Here is a 14,889-nt window from a genome sequence, read left to right on the forward strand (position 1 = left end):
ATTAGTTATCACCGAGTTTGTACATCAGCAGACACAAAACGCAAAGAAGAGGCGAACGAAGCTACCAAGCGATGGGACTTGTTGGAGGGAGAACGAGGGGTAGAGGATGATGGGGCAGAGAAGGGGGGAAGAAAAAAAAAAAGGAAAGAGTATGGTCCTCAGGGCTCTTTTCCACAGAGGCGTGTGACACTGGGCCTTTGAATAAATGCAGTGTGTGCTGCAGTGCCCTACAGAGGAACTGATAACACAGAAAGAGACCAGAAGGGAATTTGCTTTAACACAAGCTCTTTTAACTCTTTCCTCTGCTCTTCCCAGTTCACTTCCACTCCCATCGACAGCCGTGAGATGCCGATTCTCTGGTGGGTCCGCCAGGCCCCCCGATTCCCAGTCTGGCGTTAGTTATCACCGAGGCGGGTTTGTGTGCGATGTAGTATTTCACTTGAATCATATAGGTCAGGCTGACACAGAAAACAAAATGGCCTCAATCTGATTCCGATGTGGAGTGAATCGTCTTGCTTTATTTTGTGTGTGAAGTTTTGAAGGGAACTTTGACATCATAACAAAACGTCCATTAACAGCCAATAAACTCAAATCCCTCCATACATAGTCAGACCAACAAGGCAACTGACACCAGAAACTAGACTTCCAGGGGGCGACCGTCCTCATCGCGTCCGAATAGAATATCTGTGTTAACAGTCATCCCCCCACAGGGACCCGAGTTAAAGAGTAAAGAAAAATGCAGCTGAAAGGAGAGAAGCAAAAGCAAAAGGAGCGAGGGAGCAACTGTTAAAGAGTCTTCATCTTTCATAACATGGTTTCCAAAAACAGAACAGCCCTCCGTGCCACCCTTTGCCCCACATCGCGACTAATCAATTGCAAGACACACAAAAATAAATTAATAAAACTTCTAGGACAGAAGGTTTTAATCATGAGGGAAAATCACTAAGAGGCTAACAACAATGGGACGCTATAGAGGTGTTAGCCTTCACGTCTATAAAAGAAAGAAAAGCACAGATCAGGTCACGTTCTTGAATTAAATAAAAAAGTAAAGTCATAATTACTGGTTGGCCCGTACACTGACATCAGCCAACATTAAAATTAAAGTTGCAATGGCAATTGCTGATGTGCACAAATTCAGCCCCGGTTTAACATTTATACAATTCATCCGTGCGGTAACTCTACACCTCACCACAAAGTAGATCAGTTCCACAAAAAGGGTGGGGTCGGAACTTAGTATGAAGCTCATCCTCCACGGCAGTGGAACAAACCGACTGTAATTCATATCTGTGAGCAAAGAAGAATAAACTTTTCTTGCACCTAATCCTTTGTTTTGTTTTGTTGTCGCCAGCGTAAACAAGAAACATTAACGGGTCTCGAATGATATTCAGTATTTACAGTGACCTGCGTGTTTTTTAAGCATCAAATGGAGAGGAAGGCTTTCACGTGTCTGACAGAGGCAAAGCTACATGGTGCAAAAAAACTGGGGCTGGGGCTTATTTGAATTTGCTCCACTTCAGTTGACACACACTGTCGGGTGGCTAGCTTCGCTTTTCTGCAGTGGCATTTGTTTTCCATTTGCATAGAGTAACGTTTGTGATATGTGACGCTTTTTTTTTTTTCTTTCTTTCTCCAAGCTGCTGCAGGAAAAAAGTTTTTGAAAAAGGGGACGCTTTGATGATAACGACTAAAGGCCATCAAAACTAAAGCATGTAATTAAGAATATAGCACAAGGGTAAATTGCTGTCTTTCAAAAGATTCAAAGTCGTGAAAATGCATGCGAATCGAATTTTTACAATCTGGAAAAAAAAAAAGTCCACCCTGAGTTTAGTCAGTGAAACACTACTGGCAAGCGTAGCTAACATTTCTGGGCCCATCCCGTTGTTTTTTGACTCAAAACTCATCCTGTAACTCGTCAAAAAAGATCCTTCATTCAATCTAGACATGCAGTATCGACTGCAAATGCCCTGATTTTAAATCAAAACACTGATACAAATACAGGGAGGAAGCTATTGTGTAAGAAAAGCAACATCAACTTCTCCGCCAATACCATCTTCAGGAGGATCACAACACGAACTACCGTACACAATGCACCACAATGTTCGTGTCTCAGACTCACAAACCTACCTATACGCTGTAATGTCAAAGGACCATTTGTAATACTTGATATACAATAAATCCTACTCGATTACAGAGAATCGCTATATATTTATTTTTTGGTAGGGGGGAAACAATGATTTCGATCATTATGCAATAACCATTAACAACATAGATTGGACTGGTCACAATGACACAGCAGTACAGTACAATACACATTTATCATGGCATTTCAGCTTCTATATTTGGAAGATTTGCTTGTTTTGCAAGTTTAACATGATTATATAAGTCGAATTTTCTTTGATTATCGGGGCGGTTGGTTGGCTAAAAACAAGACTTACTGAAGACTTCACCTTGCACTATGGGAAGCTGTCATAGACATTTTTTCCACTATTTTCTCACATTTTGTTGATTGGCCAACAATCGACAGATGAGTTGATAATAAAAGTGACTGCAATAGTTTGCGGCCCAACAAAAAAATGTTCATGAGGCACATGCTGCGCTATCACAGCGAGTTATTAAGGGTATGTAGGACGTCAAACGTTATCGTCGTCTACCTCTTCTCACCCATCGCAATATCTCAGCCGTGAGGTCTTGACAGTGTCCAGAGTTGCCCCGTCATGAATGCAGCTAGCGAATGGAGATGTGTCCTCACATACTGAAAAATACAGTGTTTGACTTGAGGTGGTAGAAATGGTAGAAGCATCATCATGACGCCCACTGAATTCTCCAGAGAATGACCTGCGCTTTTCACACATGGGCTCAATTGGACATCACACAGACTTTATACTAGGGAGCTGGCAGGGTAAAGTCCGTTTAATGGCCTGTTCAACTGATTCTGATGCGATTGCACATGCGGCTCCTGCGGGTAACGCCCGGAAAAGTTCATGGGTTTGCAGCGCAGGTGTGAAAGTGGCTCTTATCGCAAAACCGACTACTAAAAAAAAATTTGTTGCAACGTTAAATTTCTCAAGGGTTAAGTCATGGTTACACCATGACATCATTCAAAGGTTTCTAGGTTGAATGCGCTTCCACTTTTTCAGAACGGCACCAACGGGTGAAAGCCACAGGTTGCCGATTGGGGCGTGTTCCCGCGCGGCCGTATTGGATATCATGCCTGGTGGCACTGGGTGACAATGCAGTGGTGACACCGACGACACAAGCGAGGCCCGAGACCGATGACAAGCACAGACACTCCACACAGAGCCATGTTGTTCCCGTTGGCCTGGCCGGGGCCTGGGAACTCAACGCCAGCTCTCCCCACGGCCCCGGCCCTCGCACAACACAACATCACAGCGGCACAGACTACTGCCACCCTGTTAACACTCTCACTGTGGGCCCTGTCGAGAAATTAACACCGGAATCCTTTTTAATGGATATTCCTAAACTGTGCCATGAAATGAGAAGTTGCTGTGAGGGAACCACAATAGTCCGATGGCACGGATTAGACCTGAGGACTGAAAACCACTGAGTGACCAGTCAACGAGGACTCAGCATGAGCCAAACTGTGAGGCCTTATCCATATGGTAGCGAAAGCTCCAAACCACATATGAAATGCAGCTTCTTTTAAACGTGAGAAAACATCTTCCCGAAGATGAAGCAAGCCTGAAACTGTTCATCCAAGATTCATTTTTCTGTCCAAACACTAAGAGGTTTTCAGCTAGACAGATATAAAAACAAAGATAAGGACCAAATTCTCACATTAGAAAAGCTGGAACAAAGGGAGTCTTATCACGTATCTTATCGTTGGACTCATCGTTTTCAGCTCTAAGAACAAGGTGTTTGTGTATAACTTCAACAATAGTGATCGTCAACCAATAACAAAAGTTTTGTTCGGACCTAGTTGCGTGATAGAACCTCCACGGGTATATCTTCAGCTCTGTATTCTATTGTGAATCCTGTTTGGTGGCGCCGCACAACGAGTGTTAAACAAGGAAGACGTTCAAAAAAATTATGTAAAACATTATCTACATTTCCAACACATGACCTCACGCTATTGAATGGCTGATCACACACACTGAAAAGAATCCCATGTGCTCCAACTTGCATTTAAATCCACAAACAGTATCATCATCTGCTTTGGCTCTGACGGGGGGAACCGACACTGTAGACTTCATACAGGTCATTTGTCAATCTCATTCTTTATATTCCATCTAAAAGGACAATACCTTAAGCTTTTGTTTTATTTATTAAAAAGACCCCAGCGTGTCATACAATAAATTACAGGGGGGGAGAAAAAAGGCAACATTAGGCCCATTAAAGCAAAAATCACCAAGACCAACATCATAATGGCCATAAAAACAGCAAATGCTCTCATCATATACCGTCCCACACCCACGCTAACACAAACACACATTAAGAAAGACACAAAAAAAATCACATGTTTATACCATTATAGCCTCACACACACACACACACACACACACACACACACACACACACACACACACACACACACACACACACACACACACACACACACACACACACACACACACACACACACACACACACACACACACACACACACACACACACACACACACACACACACACACACACACACACACCTTACCTGTGAATAGTCAAAGTCAGAGAGAGGTGCTATGCTTTTGATGTATTCGATTCTGAATTGGTCCTCTGGGTTGGCTAGCGGGACAGGGGGTATTAAAGTGCTCATCGCAGACACTATAGTCTATAAAAGCAGAAGTTGTTGGAGAGAGAAACAACAAACAAAAAACAACCAGCATTAAGCAGGATGAATACAGGACAAATAAATAAACTGATGATCGTAAGCCTGTGTAATCATCAGTGAAATGGGATGGCAGTGTTATTCGATGTAACATGAGAGACAGATAAAAACTCACCACTATGGCATCCTTCACGTTTTTCCGAATATCTTGGATTTTCTGTTTCTTTTCTCTGCGTTTTTGGGGGAAACAAGAACACAACGTGTGTGAGGCGGAGGTCACAAGAAAAGAAGCTGTTAACCACCACATCATCAGACAAAACCGGACATTTTTCATCGAGGTGGTCGTTGGGTAACACAGGGGTGTTACTGCCTGGGTTGGGGTTGTTTTTGACAACATTTATGCATACGGTACAGGTGTCGGGGGGCTGGGTACAGTATATGTGCCAGTGGCGGACAGGTAACTGTGAAATGCGAGATGGGGTGTTAATTCAAATGCAAAAGTAAAAGGGATATGATGTGCTGTAGTCAAGATGTTTTATCTCGTCGCCCATTCCACTAAAGATCCAGCCTCCTCTTCAGGAATAACTTGGATTTTGTATATATATTTATATATATATATATATATATATATATATACACACACACAGAGCTGATTTTTTTCATGCAGTTTCAGGACCCTGACATGTATTAGGCCTGTTTTAAATAGACCACTGGTAAGATCAATGCCATGCAAGGGCCTTGCAGCAAAACAAATCATCAATAGGCCTGTGTCGATCACAACCTTTCACCCTCCACATGAAACAGGAAACAGTGCATTAATTGGCATCTGTCTGTGTGATACTGGGATCCTCACATATGTATGATAACTGTACATGTGCACGGAGAGGAGGATGGGGGGGGGGGAGAGAGAGAGAGAGAGAAAGAGGGGGGAAGATATTAGCTGCTTTGCATGGGATCCTGGGCCCAACAGGCGCTGCAGCGCCTGGGGAAAAAATCCATTCGCGGGGCCCGAATGTTCCGGCCCCGACCGTGTTCTCCATCAGGGCACGAGGGGGAGGCCGTGACAAGAAATACGCGTTCATATATCTATCTATATAGATATAGATATATATATATATCTTCTTTTTTTATGAGATCTCGAGCCGGGCGACCGTCGCGGGGTTTTGATGAAAGTGTGAACTGGATGAGCAACTCACTCCGCGTTGAAGCCGTTGACGTGTAGAATCCTCATCTGCTTCACGATGGTGCTCTTTCCGGACTCTCCCGCACCTTTCGACGAACAGAAAAAAAAAACCCGAAGAAGAAGAAGAAGAAGCAGAAGAAGAAGAAGAAGAAGAAGAAGAAGGGGAAAAATTATTACAGCAAATATCAGCCAGCAGTTGAACACACACACACACACACACACACAGACATCCAGCACATCCTGGTTAGCTTCTCTTTTTTTTTTTCGGAAAACAAAAAACCTCCCCCCCCCCCCCAATGACACACACACGAAAAAAAAAACACCAAACATGTTTTGGAAACGGAGCCAGTTTTAATTGTAGGCTCCGGCGGAGCTTCCATCGACCCCCCCCCCCCGTGACATATTATTGCAAGCGCTGTCAAACGGGGCTACGTGTTCGGGGCTAAAGCGAAAGGGATTACGGTTAGCTTACACTGCACATAGCCGCTCCGCGCAGTCGAAGCCCCTCAGCCTTACCCAGTAACAGGAGCCTGTGTGTGGCTTTGTACGCCTGTCGCTCCTTCTGCAGCTGCTTCTCGATCTTTTTATTCGCCTCTCGCTGTGCCTTCTCGTCGATGCGTTGATCTTCAGTCTTGCTGTTGCCCAAACAACCCATCTTCCGTCGCCCTAGCCCTTCCTTGTGGAATCGGTATATATGAAGAAAAAAAAAAAAACCTGTGTATATAAAAAAAAAAAAAAAAAAAAAAAAAAACCCGACACCAGGCGCGTTGACGTGGTCGCGTGCAGCGACACGGGAGCGAGTCAACTGTCAAAAATTATAAAAATAAAAATAAAAATAAAAAAGGGGGGGAAGAAGAAGAAGAAGAAGAAATCTCTGTGTTCGAGGCTTCTTCTCCGTCGGAGGGAGGAACACGTTCCCCCGTTACAATTCCGCTTCAGCCGCCGCAGCCAACCGTCATCCAAACCGCCTGTTAGTTCGCGAACGACGACTCGGTGCCGCGGAGAAAAAAACGCTCCCCCCCCCCGGAAAAAAGAGAATACATAGACACACACACGCAAACAACGCAGGAGGAGAGACGGAGAGGCTTTTTCAATTCCCTGGGAAATCCGAGTCAACTGTTCCGATCCGCGTCTCCAGCCCCTCTCTTCCCTCCGTGTGTGTGTGTGTGTGTGTGTGTTTTCTCTATCTGAATTTCTATCAGTATTTCTGTCTCTTTAACTCAGCACTCCCTCTCTCTGTGGCACCAGGAAGTAGCCGTGGACCGTGGAGGAGGAGGAGGAGGAAAACAAACCACTGTTAAATTGTAACGTTAACAACCCGCACCCGACAAAATGCGTTTTATAACTAGTGTGCCAACGGCACAGGACTCATCAAACTAATTGGTTAAAAACAAAAAACAAAAAGACTTTTTAAAAACGCGGTGGAGACCTGTCAACTGGTTTACAGAGGGACCGGGTCTACTACTTCTTCTTCTTCTTCTTCTTCTTCTTCTTCTTCTACGTCTTCTACGTCTTCTACGTCGTCTTCTTCTTCTTCTTCTTCTACTACTACGTCTAATTCTTCTTCTTCTTCTACGTCTTATTCTTCTTCTTCTTCTTCTTCTACGTCTTCTTCTTCTTCTTCTACTTCTTCTTCTTCATCTACGTCTTCTTCTCCTCGTTGCCCCCTAGTCGGAGAGGTGGCCCTGACCCAAACTGGCAACCCATTTACTGTGTGTGTGTGTGTGTGTGTGTGTGTGTGTGTGTGTGTGTGTGTGTTTGTTTGTACACACCGAATCAGAGTTAGCATACGCCTGGGAACCTATTTTTTGTGGTACAGGAAGTAGACTGCTCTTTAAAGTTGTTGTTTTTTTTAAACAGTAAACATCTGTATTCAGTTTCATGCTGTTGTCAAATTAGCCTAGCACATGCACGCACGCACGCACACACCAGGAAAGAAGAGTTTCCTCAGATCCTATAAGAATATATGGGCAAGTATATAAGTAGCCAATACTACAGTGTAAAAAATACAAGGTACACAAGTACTTTCATCAGCTATTTACTCGAGTGGAAGTATTATCAGCAAAATGCAATTCAAATACCAAAAGTAAAAGTACTCATTATGTACCCATAACTGAATGACACCTGTCGGTTTAATTTGTGTGTTTTTATGTATGCCATTGGTGCACAAAAGTTAAATTTACTGCTCAGATTATTGTAGTTGCTTTATAAATTGTTTGGTGGTTCAATATTAGTGCTTCGCATTTCATGAACTGATCATACATTCTAAATGTAAAATCAATAGCTGTGGAATAAATATAGGTCAAAACAAGTAATTGTAAGTATAAAGTAAGATTAAATAAAGTACAGATGCCTCAAAATCATTCTTAAATGTAGTACTTGAGGAAATGGACATAGTTACTTTCAACAGTGTAATCTAATGAACTTTTTGGAGAATTTTTTTTTACTGCACTATTTCTGCTTTTACTTATGTAAAGGTTCTAAATACTTCCTCCACATCTGAGTACAGGAAATACAAGCACTTTAAATCATACCCAAGTACAATACTAGAGTAAATGTACCAAGTTATTTTTCACCACTGGGACTATAGTTTAATGGCCAAGGAGGTTGGAGCATAACATAACATAACATAACATAACATAACATAACATAACTTGAGAGCAATTTCTTTTCATACAGTAAATTGTTCGTGGAAAATTTTGTACATTTCCTGGTATTAGAGGTGCAATCTGTAAGTTTTCCCTGCCCGGCGAATATGGTTGACTCGGCGTCGGCCAGGCTATTGGTGAGCATGCTAGCCCCTGGCTAGCTGGTTAGCATGCAAACTAGCCAGGGGCTAGCTGGTTAGCATGCTAACTTCAGTAGAAGCTAAGAAGTGATAATAATAGTTGCAAAACGTTTCCGTAGCAATAGTAAAAACGTACACATAGCACCTTTAACCCCGATAGTCACATGAGTTTATTATTTTTCATGAGCGAACTTCCTTTTAGTTACATGTATGTAACATTCAGAGATAATTGTGAAATAAAGTAAGTAGGGACAGCAAGTTCACATAGGGAAGGCCAAATCCTGTTTTGCAGAAAGTCATCATCTCTCACAAGCGATCAGCTGACCTTCAACAATTTGTTCAATTTTTCTTTTAACCCCAAGGACGGGGCTTACGTGGACAGCTCGGGCGCGACTATAAGAATAAATACTGTGTGCCTTCTTTGTTTTCTCATCTCTCGCCATTACTCTGTACGATTGGTAACTTGCACAGGAACGGGGAGAAACATTCACATATTGATCAAACGGGTGGACGTACTCAAACGTTGCATTGTTAAAAGTATGTTTTTTCTCTGCAGCCGCCGCTGCTGGACATGATTTCTTTTCCAGAATCAGGTGGTGGTGATGGTTTGTTTGCGAGACATCATAATGCAGCCTCTGTGCAGGAATACTGTACATCCGGAAGTTAGCATGCAACCAGAGAATCAGATGGAAGACACTGGCCAGAGCCTGAAAACGTAATCTTTCTCTTTTCTAGGTTAACAAAACGTAGAAAATATCATAGACATGATGCACACCATAGGCACAATAACAATGGACATAATATTGAGCACAATAAGCTATATATACAGTATATCATCTTACTTTAAAAAATTGTAGTTGCACCATAGGAAATGAGAATACCATTAAGTGTGATACGGATGCCACACGGTCATCACAACAAATAAGCGTTTGGATTGATCAGGTTTATACTTGTCTCATACATATGCTCCACTTTTGCAAATTAAAGTCGTGTTAAACATGAGTTGTGTTCAACAATTCCAATCGGTGCGAACACACGGCAGGCCCACCTTGTTTTAACTAAGTACAGTAAATTTGCCTCGTTAAAGCTCCAAGATCAGTGCTGTTATACCTCGCATTATTAAAAAAAAAACTTACATAACACTTAACTTTATTATCACAGACGAAACACTGTGAAGTTGTACATCGGGACCTTTCTCTGAAACACAGATCAGGTACTACATTTGACTGCAGTCTGGCAATGCGAGTTATGGTGGTCTATGACATTTAGGAGGAAATAGAACAACAGACACTGTTGTGAGTGTTGTCTGACATTTATGTTAAGCTTGCTGTGGTTTCCTCTCAACCAGACCGAAGTGGGGTGTGGACTTGTCAAGGTTTGACTCTTCACTATCCGACGCTGCACTAAACATTCAGATGCCCATTGTGTTGCACATATAGGTAGCAGTGGCGCAAACGTTACTGCCGCTCTGTCAGGACATGTGCATGTGTGAGCCTGAGACAGAGGGTCATTTTCATTTTCAAGAGCAAGCAGCAGAACTTTAGAAGGTCAGCCTTAACATTCAGCTAATGCTAGACTAACTCGCAATACTGCCCTGTTGCATTCAGGTAAAGTCATAAACAATCGACCCAGATATATACTGTACGCCGTGCTCACATTGCAAACACTCGTGGATCACTCAGTAGCATCGGACGGCCACGGATGGCTATTTATGTAACAGAAAACAAGGAGTGCACTGTTTTTGTGTCCATTATGCAAACAAAATGCAAAAAATAACAGCTTCGCGTAGCGAAATGAGTGCAACAAAGTTGTGCAGCATGCAAATCGAGAGACAGGAACCCTCACTTCACCTATAGTTGTGTGAAAATAGAGCCACCGCAACCCCACCCCTACCCGAAAAGAGAAAAATCCTGTCTCCCCACTTCAGAAAGCAAGGTCACAAACAGGAGACTGGCCCACGTCACCCTCTAGTGGTTAGAGGCCAAACTGCACACAGGCTGCGACTAAGGTCAGTTCCCTATAAACGTTGCAGAACCAGGATTTGTTGCACAAATGATCGTCCTTTTTAGGAAGTACAGTCTGACATGTGTATATTTAGCCCGCTGCGGCTTCCTCTTAACTAGACTCTGTGTGTGTGTGTGTGTGTGTGTGTGTGTGTGTGTGTGTGTGTGTGTGTATACGTGTGCGTGTGTGTGTGTGTGTGTGTGTGTGTGCGTGTGTGTGTTTGTCTATGTGCCTGCATGCGTGCGTGTGTGTCTCTCAACAGCCAAATTTCATTTAGAGTCTCCCTCCACTCATGGGATGTTTGAGCTTCCCCGTGCAGAGTGATTTGATGTTAGAAAGCAGCTTTCACATTCACATCTGCTAAAGAGGGGGGGACGTTCTCACGTTCTCCATGTGTGCTCACCTTTTAGGTGAACAGGATATTGTGACACCAACAACTAGTTTGGAAATGATTCCTGGTCCAATATGCGTCTTACACAGTTGTGATGTGGGAACGTGAAGCATTCCTTTCCGCGTTCGCCGAGAATTTTTTTTTTTTACAGTGACATAGGAGGAATCTGTCCACAAGTAAAACTTTATGAAATGCAGAGGGGCTTTAAACTGCCATTACATTATTTCTAGCCAATAATGGCAAAATATTCCATAATTGATTCCTCCGTCAGTATGTGGGCCTGTGCAGGGTCGGAAGACATTTTCTGATCCTTTTTCTTCAGTAAACATAGCAATAAAACAATCTAAAAATACTCTACTCTACAGGTAAAGTCTGACAAAGATATTTTTAGTGATTTCAGGCCAAACGCAGACCTGTACGGCAAAACGGCAACCACGCTGCCAGGGTTCGGGGTTTGATTTCCTTCACCCGGGCAGTTAAAAGGCCCTTAAAATAGTTAATAATCAACACTTGGCAATGGAAATTAGCATTTTTGGAAATACAACAGGGCTCTGCATACATTAAATATACTCAAATATGTCGCTTTCCAAGCCTGGTGAAGATTATAACTGCCGGTGAGCTGTCGCAATAAATCTAAAAGACTATCTGACACTTGAAAGCGTTCTTTTCTTATGTCTAAATCTCCCACACTTATTTACCAGCTCTGACTGTAATGGAACATGTTCCGTAATAAAAAAAAATGTCAAAAAACAGGGCACACATCCAAGCGATATCCAGATAAAATTAGCCTCCTTGAAACTTTTTTCTTTTTTTCCTGAGGCCGGAAAAAGAACTTTACAGCTGTCTCTTTAGGGACACGGGGGCTTTTGATAAAAGCAAAATTACAAAGTCAGCAAAACACGGGGACCGCAAGCATAGTCCAATGTCCTCCTAATGCGGCGCGGGTTAACTCCTGATTTAGCCGACCGAAGTATCAAGACAATTTCACACTGCTGCCCTGCTATCAGTGTCATAAATGGGACAATAATTCATGAGTCCTGTACCGTATGTTGGCCGGCACATTGACTGGGAACTCTGGGAGGTTCGTGGCAAAGTTCAGTGAAGTCGAGTCAATGATAAAACCCATTCAGACGGAAGCAAAGTTCACCCGACTCCACTAGTATTTAAAAGGGGGGGGGGGGCAATACACTCCACAATCTATGAGTAAGCTTTTCCAAAATATAGTTTCACATGCAGGGAAGTGCCTGAAAAAAACAACGACGAATAGGAAACTAACAAGCCATGACAACCAGTGACTTCCAACAGGCTTTTTCATCGGCCGACCTAATCCCAGTGATCACTTCTTACGCCGTGGACTCCGTTGCCTGTTGTTCAGGCTCGTGAGGGGTGATACAGCCAGTTAAGGACATCTAGGGAAGCTGTAGCAGATACTATCACTGGCCTGCACAGAATCTGATCCAAGAGACCAAACAATAAAGTGACTTCCTTTCCAAGAAATAATAGGAACTCGCCTTCCAGTTCCCATCCCTGTATTCATGCACTAAAATATAAAGTCTATGGGAACTCTATTAAAAGATTTGAGATCTTCCGAATTGTCCCCTGCTCAAAGATGTTTAATAAGTTGTTGTTTTACAAGTGTAATTTGTGCTCACTAGAGAGGAGTCCTATATTATCCACTGTTCCACTGGCTCAGGGATGAGTGACTTTCTGATATTCTGAATTTTCTGATCTACTTCATGACTGATGAAACTATACTTTAAAAACTGCCATGTACTTGACTTCCCATGTCGGAAACACAAGTTGTATTGGAAGGAAACTAAATTCACAACCAGGCCTTGTTTTTAAAACATAAATCTTCTTGCTATGTAATAAAATGATGGTTGGGGGAGTAATTTGAGAGAGCATCTTCATAAAAGTCTGGACAGCCTTTGGAACAAGGTCAGAAACTATTGTCACACGATCAGTTCTGTATAAATTAAGGCTTCAACCAGAAAATATTTGACATCATCAATTCATAAAATGTTAGAAAATTGTGAAAAATTCTCATCACAATTGCCAATTTTGTCTCACAAAGAGTCAAAAACTCAAAGATTCAATTTACTGTCATAAATGTTAAAGAAAGCCACATTAGAAAAGCTGGAAGCTGTACAGTTTTTGGATTTTTTTTTTTTTTTTTTAGTTTGTTAAAGATCACGCAAGAAGCCTCGTAATCAGATCCTAAACTCTGACTTTGTAAGAACCACGCATTCGTGCTTAACAACAACTTAAACAATTAACATAACTATCAAAGATAGTTTCTGCAGATCAAGTCTCATTGTTTCAGCTCAAACATGGATTCAATTTTGCTGTGTAGAGTATGATCACGTTGAATCCATGCACCTTTTTCATATTTTCAAACCGCATCTTGCAAAGTAAAGTAAAAAAAACTAAATACCCAATCCTGTACTCAAGCCACTCTCCTTCCAAGCATTTGATTCATTCAGCAGGTTTACTGCACCTGATTGAATTGAATTCACTGAATAACTATAATTTTAACTGTTGGAGGATTTATTTACGAGGCATCTAAAATCCTCCATCCGTCAATTAGAAAACTAACCAGTCAAATTTTATTAAACAAAACCTTTTTAAAGGGAACAATATGAAACGTGAAAACGACTCAAACTGCCCGGCTCCAGCTCCTCGTTCAGGATGAAAAAAGTTCCTTATGGCTATCGTTATTCAACCAAATACCCGCAAGCGAATACAAACAGATAAAGTGACCCAGATTAGCTCGCATACGTTGCCTTGAAATGCAACACTATTTGAAAGGTGTCCACTTTCAGAGGAACACAAACCACCTCAGTCCTCTGGCGTGCAACAGGAGTCCTGCTCGAGTCCCGAAGGCCTCCTCACAGAAACCAAAAGTGGCCTGTGGCCCGTGCCGAGGGGCTCACGGGTGCACCGGCGCAGAGGCCTTCAGCTCCCCGAAAATAATTTGTGATCGCGCAGCGGTGAGGGAAAGCCGCCGCCAAAAAAACCATAATAACACGCTGAAATCACAGGTCTCACATGCTGTTTGGTTGTTCAGCGGCGGCTCATGGAAGAATGTATGACACTTCCCCCCGTGTGACTTCATTAGGATGAGCCATTTCTTCCTGTGTGTAATTAGTGACGGCTGTTTACTCAGGAAATTAAACTGGTAGCCATTTATTATATGGAGTGACAAAGCACCGTGTTGTTTGCGGTAAAGCATAAACTTGCGACAACAACAAAAAAATGAAAAAGTGTGACGTATGACGGTCAAACTGAAAGTGCAGCTATTTTTATTGCAAATGCACCGACATTTCAAACATTGTTTTCCCCATCGTGCGGCTGTCATGACTCTGTGGATTCCGTTTTATGATCAGGACTAGAGAGCATCAACCTTTTTTTGGAAAACACGCGGACTGTGTCAGCCTCGATTCGCAATATTGCAATGGTTATTGTATGTGTGGTTTAATAACTGACTATATCTAAGAGATTCATGACTGCAATTGTAAATTTACCGTTACATTTTTCCCATTAAAAGCAGCCGCAAGTCATGTTTGTTTTTGTTCTCTCAAATGATCTTTAATAAGTTGAAAGAAACGCCCATTTGGGCTCATTTGAAAATTCTGAAGGAAGCAATGCGTTGCATACGTGAAAGGTTTGGTATCTTCATTATCCAACCATCCATTAATTACCAATACAGCTTATCCTTTGAGGGTCGCAGGGGGGCC

The 14,889-nt window shown here is 42.4% G+C and overlaps 1 protein-coding gene across 2 annotated transcripts in view; it reads right to left on the minus strand.

The window, feature by feature from the left end:
- gnal (guanine nucleotide binding protein (G protein), alpha activating activity polypeptide, olfactory type) overlaps positions 1 to 14,889 on the minus strand; it is a 47,419-nt gene that overhangs the window by 28,069 nt on the left and 4,461 nt on the right. The window contains exons 1-5 of one of the 2 annotated variants that reach the window (XM_035635771.2): positions 7,399 to 7,439; positions 6,486 to 6,645; positions 5,983 to 6,055; positions 4,962 to 5,016; positions 4,670 to 4,789 (exon numbers count right to left, since the gene is read on the minus strand). In XM_035635771.2, coding sequence (XP_035491664.1) covers positions 4,670 to 4,789; positions 4,962 to 5,016; positions 5,983 to 6,055; positions 6,486 to 6,624 — 387 coding nt within the window. In that variant the 5' untranslated portion in view covers positions 6,625 to 6,645; positions 7,399 to 7,439. Of the gene's footprint in view, positions 1 to 4,669; positions 4,790 to 4,961; positions 5,017 to 5,982; positions 6,056 to 6,485; positions 6,646 to 7,398; positions 7,440 to 14,889 lie in introns of those variants that run through there. The other variant, XM_035635769.2, reaches the window with a different exon arrangement.

Source organism: Scophthalmus maximus, chromosome 5 (assembly GCF_022379125.1).
Source record: "Scophthalmus maximus strain ysfricsl-2021 chromosome 5, ASM2237912v1, whole genome shotgun sequence".
NCBI classification, from domain to species: domain Eukaryota; kingdom Metazoa; phylum Chordata; class Actinopteri; order Pleuronectiformes; family Scophthalmidae; genus Scophthalmus; species Scophthalmus maximus.